Source organism: Hevea brasiliensis, chromosome 8, assembly GCF_030052815.1.
Source record: "Hevea brasiliensis isolate MT/VB/25A 57/8 chromosome 8, ASM3005281v1, whole genome shotgun sequence".
Lineage (NCBI taxonomy): Eukaryota > Viridiplantae > Streptophyta > Magnoliopsida > Malpighiales > Euphorbiaceae > Hevea > Hevea brasiliensis.
The window spans coordinates 90,206,548-90,217,426 of record NC_079500.1 but is presented as its reverse complement, the minus strand read 5'-3'; the positions used below and the strand labels follow the sequence as shown (position 1 = coordinate 90,217,426).

General features: G+C 25.9%; 1 protein-coding gene across 1 annotated transcript; it reads right to left on the bottom strand.

Moving 5' to 3' along the window:
- Positions 1–2,614: 2,614 nt before the first annotated feature.
- Positions 2,615–3,221, bottom strand: LOC110657549 (heavy metal-associated isoprenylated plant protein 3-like). Its single transcript, XM_021814788.1, has 2 exons — positions 3,131–3,221; positions 2,615–3,015 (listed from the first exon to the last, which is right to left on the bottom strand). The coding sequence occupies exons 1-2, from the start codon at positions 3,219–3,221 to the stop codon at positions 2,615–2,617; spliced, it is 492 nt and encodes a 163-aa protein (XP_021670480.1).
- Positions 3,222–10,879: the final 7,658 nt, after the last annotated feature.

The following is a 10,879-nucleotide window of genomic DNA, read 5'->3' as shown; positions in this document are numbered from 1 at the left end:
ACCATGAAATGATTCTAACTGCTTTGCATTTCATTGCAGCTTAAACAAAAAATATCTTCTGCCACATCTGCCATCAAATCTGTTTTTGGACAAGAAGGAACCCGACGGGATGCTGTAAGGAATTCATTGGAAGCACATCTTCTGCTCTTAATTTGTCTATTTTTAGTACTTTTTTTTTATTTTTATGATATATATATATTTTTTGCAGGCTGACAAATTGGAACGACTGAGGGAGAGGATGATAGAAGGTCGTGAGCTTTTTCGTGATACAGACTCCACAGAGTTTGTCATAGTTACAATTCCCACGGTAATAAATTTTTATAATTACTTAAATATTCTCTATACGTTGAGTGAAGGTTGAATATTCTTGTTTTAAGCTTGGCAAGAAACCTTCTTTTCTTATTTCATTAATGGAACAGTGCATATTTGTTCTTTTATGGGCCTGTCGGTAACTCATGCAAACTGCTTTGCTTATGAAATGGGGAAGGATAATTCAGGGTAGATCTATTTGTAACTGCAATATACACCTTTGAATGTCCAAAACCCAAGCATTCAGTGGCTAATTCTCTTGTTACGTGATTTATTTTTGCAGGTAATGGCAGTCAGTGAGTCATCTAGGTTGCGTGCCTCCTTGCAAAAGGAGAATGTTCCTGTTAAGAGGCTTATTTTTAATCAAATTCTCCCTCAATCTGTCTCTGACTGCAAGTTTTGTGCAATGAAAAGAAAGGTATATTAATTTATTATTTCCTATATGAGCCCAATTGGGAGCACATCATGCAATTAAATGAGAAGAAGATATTGAAGTTTTAATATTAGAATTTTCTGTTAAAAACATTTCAGGATCATGTGCGTGCTCTTGATATAGACGAAATGATCCAGAACTCTCCAGATTGACATTGATACAGTGACCATTAGTTGATGTAGAGATCAGAGGTGTTCCAGCTCTTAAATTCTTAAGGGACATCATATGGAAATGAGCATCTGAAGAATGATGCGAGAAATGCACAAGGGGTCTCCATATTTTTGCTAGGCATGAATACGCTTAGACCAGTCAAGTTACCAAGCAGAATCGCAGTAGTTATGCTTTGGCGAACGACAAGTTCCATTATAGTTTTAGCAAAATTTACATAAGAAACCAATTTTTCCAGTGGCAATTACAAGATACAGAAGGTGAAGCCCCCAATACTGTTTATATCATGCAAGAAGCCATATAGAGCAGGTAACACTCGACCCCTATAACAAATTTGGTTGGTGAAAACCTTTATCAGGGATCTAAAGAGTGAAACATCATTCTGTCTTAGCTTTGCTTTTGCCTGTTAATTTTTCCATATTAACATGGTTCTTGTAGCATATACAAAATTGGCTATTCAATTCACCTAAATGTGTTTTATTTTATCATTATATGAAATTTATTCTTTAGGACTCATATTTTATGGACAAGTAAATATTATTTTACGTATTTTTATATTATCATGTAATTTTTCTGAAAGAATATTCTGTAAGAAAAAAACTGAACATCCTCGGTGATGCAACCTTTAATATAGAACCTCAACTTATTGAGATAAGTGGAATAGATAGGGTGAGAAATGAGTTCAACGGCATTGATTTGGGAAGCTCTAGCAGTGAACGGAGACAGTTTCCGGCATTAAAGACATTCAATCTATGTTCTATAACTGATTTAGGACCTGTTCGATAACCGTTTTTAAGGTAGTATTTAGTGTTTTGACACTCTTGTCAAAATATTACCTCTCTCACTTGCACTTATCGGTGGTAAAACTCTCACTTGCACTGATCGGTGGTAAAGTATTAGGAAATAAATCATGTAAAATTATATTTCATAATTTTTAAAGATTGAGGGAGTGTTCTAATTAGAGTGAACAATATTATATCACTAATTTTACATTTAACAGACACCTATACTTTAAATCACTGTATAAACAGCTAATATCTTTAGTAAAATAGTTGACAGCTACTAAATAGTTAATAACTAATAGAAAGCTAATATTGCTGAACAAGACCTTAATTGAATGGATGGCACCAACAAACCCAACCCATTATATTTTTCTTCTCTTAAAAGACTTGAAGTGTCTCAGGTTGACAAGCATCCAAGTTGCTCGTCTTTCCTTGCTTGTTCAATTGAGAATCTATGACTGCGATGAATTCAGTTGCTTGTTGTTTGATGAAGATCATGCCTTAACATCTCTCCACATTTTAGATATACGTAATTGTCGAAGCTTGACGTCCGTTCAAAGAGTACAAGGCCTCAAGTTTCTTGGAACATTATGGATTAGAGAGTGTGATGCATTAACATGTCTTCCAAGAGGGCTACAATCCTGCATTTTTCTAACAGATTAGTGGTTATTGCCCGAGACAACTCTGGTAATCCCTTGGACTGGAATTGCAGCCTATATAGGTCTACGGTTGATCCTCTAGTTCCTGAATGCTTGGCTTGGTAATTAGAGGCGATCCCAATATTACTGAGCTAACATTCTTATTTAGCATGCGAAACAAAATCATTAATCCTTTTATTTAAAGATACTGAAAATTTTTAAATATATCTGAACTCATAGCCTGTCTATTTTAAAGTCTTATTTGCTACTAATTATTTAAGCTCTCACATCATAGAGCAAGCATTAGGATTTTCATCACTGAAAATTTGATCTGCATTCTTCCAATAACCATTGCCATATCCTGGGGCAGCACCATAATCTTGACCACCATATCCACTGTATCCTGGGGCAGGTCCATAATCGTGATCACCACATCCACTGTATCCTGGGACAGGCTCTTGAGGTGTAGGTCCACCAAGTTCAACATGTTCTGGGGCAGGGCCAGGCTTAGATGTAGATGATGATCCACCTTCAGTCTTTTCATCTTCTTGCTTCTCGTTCTCCACAGCATGCACTTTTGCACTTCTAAACTTGTCTTGTAATTTCTTCTCTAAGGTTTTAATGTCTAAGTCGCCTTCAACATGTACCAAGCCATTCTTCAAATCTATATTCTGCTGCCTAATTCCTACAACACCACCCATTAAACTTCATAATTAGATATTTCAAATATATAATTAAAAAAAATCTTATAATTCAAGATTGATAAAATATTATTAATCAAATTAAAGTAATATAATTACCTTTGGTCTTGGACAGAATTTTCCCTATTTTCTTTTCACATCCTCTGCAGGCGGAGGTGCAATAGTTGCCCTTCAATTGGAAGGTTGGCATTGGAACTTCTCACACTATACTATACTTATACGCAGCTCCTAAGCTTAGGAACCCTATATATATTTATATGTATAAACATTTGCCTAATTAGGAATGATTAGGAGAGTGTAATTTTATTTATTTATTTATTTATTTTCTATAAAATTATACTCTTCTGGAAATAAACATGTTTCCAGTCGAGGAAAAAAGAAATTTCCTTATGCATTGAAGCTGTTTAGGTGTATTTATTAAAGTTTCCTATATAAGAAATTTTTTAGTATACCTAATTTATTATAAACTCAAAATATAAATATGTAATATCATATATTTAATAAGTGGGTCTTATCATAAATCTTATATCTTTGATCTATAATAGACCCGATTTAGATAAGAAAAAATCGAAATAATATGCTTAAAACCGATGTCTTCTGCAAAGAAATTTTTATCTAGACTCAATCTATAATGAACACAAAAATAACCACGTGAGACCATAAATTTAATAAATAGATCTCATTATACATCTTATATCTTAGATTTATGGTAAACTAGATTTAAGAAGAAAAATCCGTATTCTTTGTACGATATATTATTTTTAAGCAATTACTCAGTGAATCGAGTACACTCTCTATTTACAATTACCAAAGCAGAAGTTGTTGTACACTAAATTTGAAAATTAAATTTTCAAATAGAAAAATTAAATTTGAAGTTATTATTATTTTTCAAATAGAAAAATTAAATGTAGAAATAAAGGGAAAAATTAAGCATGAAAATGATTAAAATAATAAATTATATAAAAATAAAAATAAAATAAATAGCACACATTAAGGCATTAGAGAGCAAAAATATATAAATGGTAACCGTGTAAAAATAAGTATTATCTAACACCTTCTCACTCAATTGACTAACGAATTCAATTTTAGAATCGAAAATCCTTCATTATTGAAATTTGACAATGTTTGAATTTTTACAAACCAAGGTACCTAATCACACCTTAAATATTGATTATCACCGAGCATTGTACCTTAGTAGTAAGCTTTGAGAGTTGAAAACTCTAGTTGATTATTGCTTCAGACTAAATTTTTTAATTTAATCTCAAAAATCAAGAAACTAAATTTATTGATTTTCTTGATTTTTAGACTAAATTAAAGTTAAATTGAAAATTTTAAATTAATTTAGAAAAAAAAAAGTTAAAAATGAGTTAAATTATAACTTTCTAATGAGTAGGAGAGTGTAATTAAGCTCTAATTCATAAATTGACTATGTACTTGTGACTCTTTAGAGACTTAATATAATTCAGTAATAAATTTCTTATGGGATAGATTAAATCAGGAATTGTAAATTTATTTAATTATGGACCTTGAATTATGAGGCAATAATTATTACATCCGAAGAGTTTTCTTTCTAAATTAGAAAAAATAAACCTTAAATATTAATTGATTAATGGTAATCTAAAAAATAAAAATGGATGCTTTTTGAAAGCACAAGATTTTATTATCATTATTATTTTTTATATTATATTATTAATAAAAGGCCTAGGCCTGACTGAAGGAGATTTCTATGAATTTAATGAAATCTCTCATTTACATACAAAATGTACATATTTAAATTATAATTTTTTATTTATATATAAGGGTAAATGAAAACATAATGAAATTTCATTTTATTTTTCAATTATTTTGAATAGACTTAATATTAAAAAAAAATCGTAAATTTTGAAAGTTTTAATAATTTTGATCAATTCATTTTGTTTTATCGATTAGAGCCATAATTATTTTTTTATTATTATAATTTAACTTTTCTGAGAATTCAACAAATATTATTTCTTGAGAATACAATAAATTTTATTATTTTATTATGCAATATATCCTTTTATTAAAAAGATATATTGCACAATAAAATAATAAATATATTTTATTTAAAACAAAATCATTTCTCCTTTTATTTAAAGATACTGAAAATATCTAAATATATCCGAGCTATGAGGTCAATTGGAAGGTTGGCATTGGAACTTCTCCACACTATACTATGCTAACTCATAAGCTTAGGAACCCTAGATATGCAAATTAGGAATTATTAGGAGAGTGAGATTTTCTTTTTTTTACTTATTTTCTAGAAAATTAAACTCTTCTTGAAACAAGCATGTTTCTAGTCGATGATAATAATAATAATAATAATAATAATAATAATAATAATAATAATAATAATAATAATAATAATAATAATAATAATAATAATAATAATAATAATAATTCCCTTATACATTGAGAAATTGTTTAGGAATTTTTGAATTAGCAAAAATTTAAGTATTTATATTAATACTTCGATATGATTTATTTATGATTAATACCATCAGTGTAAAAATGTTATCATGGTATTCCTATTTAAATAATAAAACAAAACACTTAATAAATTGATGATAAAAAGAAAAATAAATTTTCGTAATGGAGAAAACGATAAGTTTTTTTAGAAAAGAGATGTCAAAATCCTCTTAAAAGAGGTGATAAAATTCAAATATATTATAAGAATAAATTAAAAATAAACACATATATGCCCCAAAAGGATACATATATAAAGATTGTTGAGAAAAAGAAAAAGAAAAAGAAAAAGGAAAAGGGTGAGAGGTAACTATCGGAAAAAAATTCATAATTGCCACTAGGGCTATGCACAATTCTCAAGGGTCTGAATCGAACCAAAAAACTATACTCAACCGAAGTTATTTTGACACTTTAGTTCGATTTTAATTTTTCATTAAGAACCAAATCAGAACTTACCAAAATTGAACTGGAACCGAATCTATAATTGAATTTATACACATGTTTGCCTATTTTTATTTAGATGTATTATATACTTTTAATATATATATAATTATAAACTAAATACAACATAATATTATATTATATTTTTATATATATTTTTTATAATTTTAATTATAAATATACTAAATTACATTATAATTCTTGATTATAAATATGTTATTATATTAGTGATAAATTATAATTGAGTTTTTAAAAAAAAAATTAAAGGATTTATTTATTTCAAAATATTAAAATAACTTATTTGATCTAATTTTTAAAATATAAAAAACTTATTTTATTTTTTTTTTAAGTTGAAGGGATTAATTAAATGTTAAAACATTTTAAAATTTATGTAATTATTTGATATAACTTTAAAGGTTTGAATAGAACTTTTACTTATTTATTTTATATAAAATTATACTCTTCTAAAAATAAGCATATTTCCAATCGAGGGAAAAAAAATTCCTTATGCGTTGAAACTGTTTAGGAATTTTTGAATTAGCAAAAAATTATTTATATTAAAACTTTCTATATGATTTATTTTAAGATTAATATTATGTTTTATTAAATAATATTAGTAAGTTTAATCTTTACAAGTATGTATAATTAATGACAAATCGTTTCTAGCAATTATCTAAGTATGGATGTTGATATAATAATTTTTATACTCTCATATATACGTGTGTTTAAAAACTTTCAAATTTATCAAAAAATTTTTAAATTTAAGATCGATCCTAGTTAAATTCGCATCAAATATTTATATAAGTTTAAACATAACTCTTTTAGGAAATGAGTTTTAAATTAAACTTTTTATTAAATTGAGTCTTGAGTAATTTGATTCATTTATTAAGTGAGTTTTAAGTTTATGGCTACGTAATTTTATTAACTTTTATACAAAAAATAGCTTAATTTTTATAAAAAAATTAAATTTAAATTATGAATAATTATATTTAATAAAAACATTTTATATATTTATTATATCATAAGTTTAGATAATATATTATTTTCAAAACATTTTTAAATAAAATCATAAATATTTATAATAAATGAAATATAATAATTAATATAAATATTTTTACAAATAAGTTTGTTCACGAGCCAGCTCGTGAGCCTGTAAATGAGTCGACTCATGGGCATTAACAGGTCAAATACTACTAAGTTTGAACTCGACTCGTTTATTAAATGAGCCTAAAAATCAAGCTTGAATTCAGCTTATTTTTTAAACAAGGTGAATTTTTATCGAGCTAAATTTGAAGCAATTCGTGAACAATTTGATTTATTTACAATCCTACTAAGGTCTTCATTTTTATTTTAACTTATACCTTTTATTAAAAAAAATAGATTTAAAAATTTTAATAATTATTGTATGTACAATGATCATAATATGACTATTGATCATGCATGATGAATTTCATATAAACCTCATCATAATTACAATCGGCCTATTTGTTTTATATGTATAATAGTTACACTGAATAAATAATTTCAAAAGTGTCACGTTCCTGATTTCCAAAGCTATTCATGATGTTAATTTTCTGTTTTGGTAAGTACTTTTTCTTTTAGTATATCAATTTCAGTATGAATATTCACAATTTAATATATAACTAAGACTTTAACTTATAATTTTATAACTCTGAAAATGACTATGATAAGTGAAAGCTGATTATTATCAACTATAATGAATTAAAACAAAATTGAAACAACATCATTAATCTTTTGTCTAAAGACACCGAAAATATTTAAATATATTTGAGCTATGAGGTTCCCTAAGCCTTTATTTGGATGTATGGAAAGGTGAAAACGAAAGAAAAATATTAAAAGGAAGGAAAATAATATTTATTTTATACTTGTTATTTTCTCTCAAATTTGAAGAGAAAATAAATTAATCAAGAGGAAAAAATGTATTTGATTAATAAAATTACATATATACCCTTGTTTGCTCATTTTAACTTTTTAAATAATTTATAAAATTGAGAGTAAAATGCTATATTTAAAAAAATAATACTATTTTCTTTCCTCTTTTATCTCTTCCCAAACAAGAAAAAATAAATTTTATTTTAATTATTCTTATTATTTTTCTTTCATTCCCAAACAAAAAGAGAAAAAATAAAGAACAAAATATAAAAAAATATTTTCCTTCTTTATTTTCCTCCCTCTCCCATTTTGTATTAAACATATAGTGTAAACTTCTTAATATTGAAGCTCTCACATATTTTTGAGAGATCTAGCTAGCACAAGCATCTCACATCATAGAGCTAGCATTAGGATTTTTCATCACTGAAAGTTTGTGGTGCATAGTTTCTATGATTGTAATGGTCTGAAAATAGATCATTCTGCCAATCACAGCCATATCCTGGGTCAGGTCCATAACCATGATCACCATATTCTGGGGCAGGGTCACGCTGGGATGATCGAGATGATGATCCACCTTCATCCTTCTCAACAACATGGGCTTCCTTAAACTTCTTTTTAAATTTCTTCTCTAAGATTTTTAATATCTACGTTGCTTTCTACATGCACCAAGCCCTTCTCCAAATCTATATTCTGGGACACAATTCCTGCAACACCATGCACCCATTAAACTTCATAATTAGATAATTCAAATATCTAAATAAAATTCACCAACAATATAATTATAAATCTATAATTACTTTTGGTCTTGGACAAGATTTTCTGCATTTTCTTTTCACATTCCCTGGAGGGTCGATTTTTGCCCTTCAATTGGAAGGTTGGCATGGAGATTACTATTCTTGTTGGTGAATGAAATAGAGTTTACTCCCAAGCTTGGGAACCCTATATATCTATATGAAAACACATCTGTCTAATAAGGAATTATTAGGAGATCAGTGGGATTTTTTTTTACTTATTTTAGTTAATAACAAATAAGCTTGTAATATAATAATCTTTATTTTTAATAAAATTAAAATGATAATTACTTTAAAATTCTTAAAATTTTTGATTAATTATAAATAAGTTCCTTATTAAAAATATAATAAATTATAATTTAGGCTCCGTTTGTTTCATGAAAAATAACTTATATGTGAAAAATATTTTTTGTGAAAAATATTTTTTTTAAAAATATTTTCCGTAAAAATATTTTTCATAATTTGATTACTATATTAAATTAATGATATGTATTTATTTTATGTATGTATAAGGTTTCATTTATTTCATAAAAAATATTTTCCTAAAAAATATTTTTTATATTTTTTGATGTTTGAAGCACTCAAAAATTTAATCAATAAAAAATATTTTCTTGATCAAAAGGAAAACCAAATCATTTTTAAGGAAAACGACTTTTATTTTTCAAAAGAGGAAATTGTTTTCCGTTTTTTAAACTTTAATAATCTTATTAAAATGTGAACATATTTATTCATACATTAAATAAATACATATCATTAATTTAATATTGTAATTAAATAATAAAAAATATTTTCATAAAAAATATATTTTTAAAAAATATCTTTTTAGAAAATATTTTCTACCAAAAATTTTTTTTATATATAAATTATTTTCTGTGATATAAACAGAGTCTAAATGTGTTCATATTTTAATAAGATTATTAAAGTTCAGAAAACGAAAAATGACTTTATCTTTTAAAAAATAAAAGTAATTTTCTTTAAAATTAACTTATTTTTTTTTATAAGAAAAATATTTTTTATTAATTAATTTTTTCAAGTGTCTTAAAATTAAAAAATATAAAAAATATTTTTCAGAAAAATAATTTAAATAAATGGAGCTTAATCATTAAAATTTAGTAAAATTTATATATTGTTTCTTTTATTTTTAAAATTTATTTATTTAATTTTTAAAATTTTAATATTATAAAATAAAAAATAATTAAATATTTTTTTTGTTTGGACCTCGGCCGCTCACTCAACAAGAGTGAAAGGTTTGAGTTTAGGGGCAAAATGACCCGATACAAAATTGGCAAATAAGAAGATGAAACGTGGCACTGGGGCGTTCCATGCGCGGTGGCGGTGTGCACGCTAGACCAAGGTGGTTCCTGGTTTCACACGCACGGAGCAGATGGTCTTTACTGAAACCGGCATTCCTTTTTTCTTTCAAGGAATATTTTTAATTATATTTAATAAATTCATTTTATATATCATAATTTTAGATAATATATTATTTTTTAAATATTTTTAAATAAAATAATAAATATTTATAATAAATAAAATATAATAATTAATATAAATATTTTTATAAATACATTTATTCACGAGTTAGCTCATAAACCTGTAAATGAGTTTATTTGTAGGGTTATTAGATTGAATACCGCTAAGTTTGAATTAAATTCATTTATTAAATAAGTCTAAGATCAAGCTTGAGCTCGATTCATTTTCTAAATAAGCTAAATTTTTATCCAGCTAAGTTTTGAACAGTTCACGTGTAATTTGATTCGTTTACAATCCTATTATGATTCTTAATTTTATTTTAACTTATCTCTTTATTAAAAAAAATAGATATATAATTTTAATAATTATTAAATGATCATACATAATAGATTTCACATAGATCTCATCGTAATTACAATCAAACTGTATATTTTATATATATAATATTTACATTGAATAAATACTATTCAAAAGCTGCACATCCCTAGTTTCAAAAGCTATTCATGATGTTAATTTTCTGTTTTGAGTTAATTTTCTGTTTTGTTTACTCTTTCTTTTAGCATATCAGTTTTGGTACAATAACTTTTTAATTCTCAATATTCACAATTTAATATATAACTAAGACTTAAATTTAGAATCTCATAAACATTCTAATAAATGAAAGCTGATTGTAATTCAATATACAACGTTATTGAAAAAAAATCAGTAATCTTTTGTCTAAAGATAATGAAAATATTTAAGTACATCCGAGCTATGAGGTTCCCTA

Bases quoted from the DNA above. Each gene is read 5' to 3' on its own strand.
- LOC110657549 (XM_021814788.1), bottom strand. From the start codon at position 3,221: ATGCCAACCTTCCAATTGAAGGGCAACTATTGCACCTCCGCCTGCAGA. The intron at 3,016-3,130 runs GTAATTATATTA...GTGGTGTTGTAG, and splicing joins AATTCTGTCCAAGACCAAAG to GAATTAGGCAGCAGAATATA.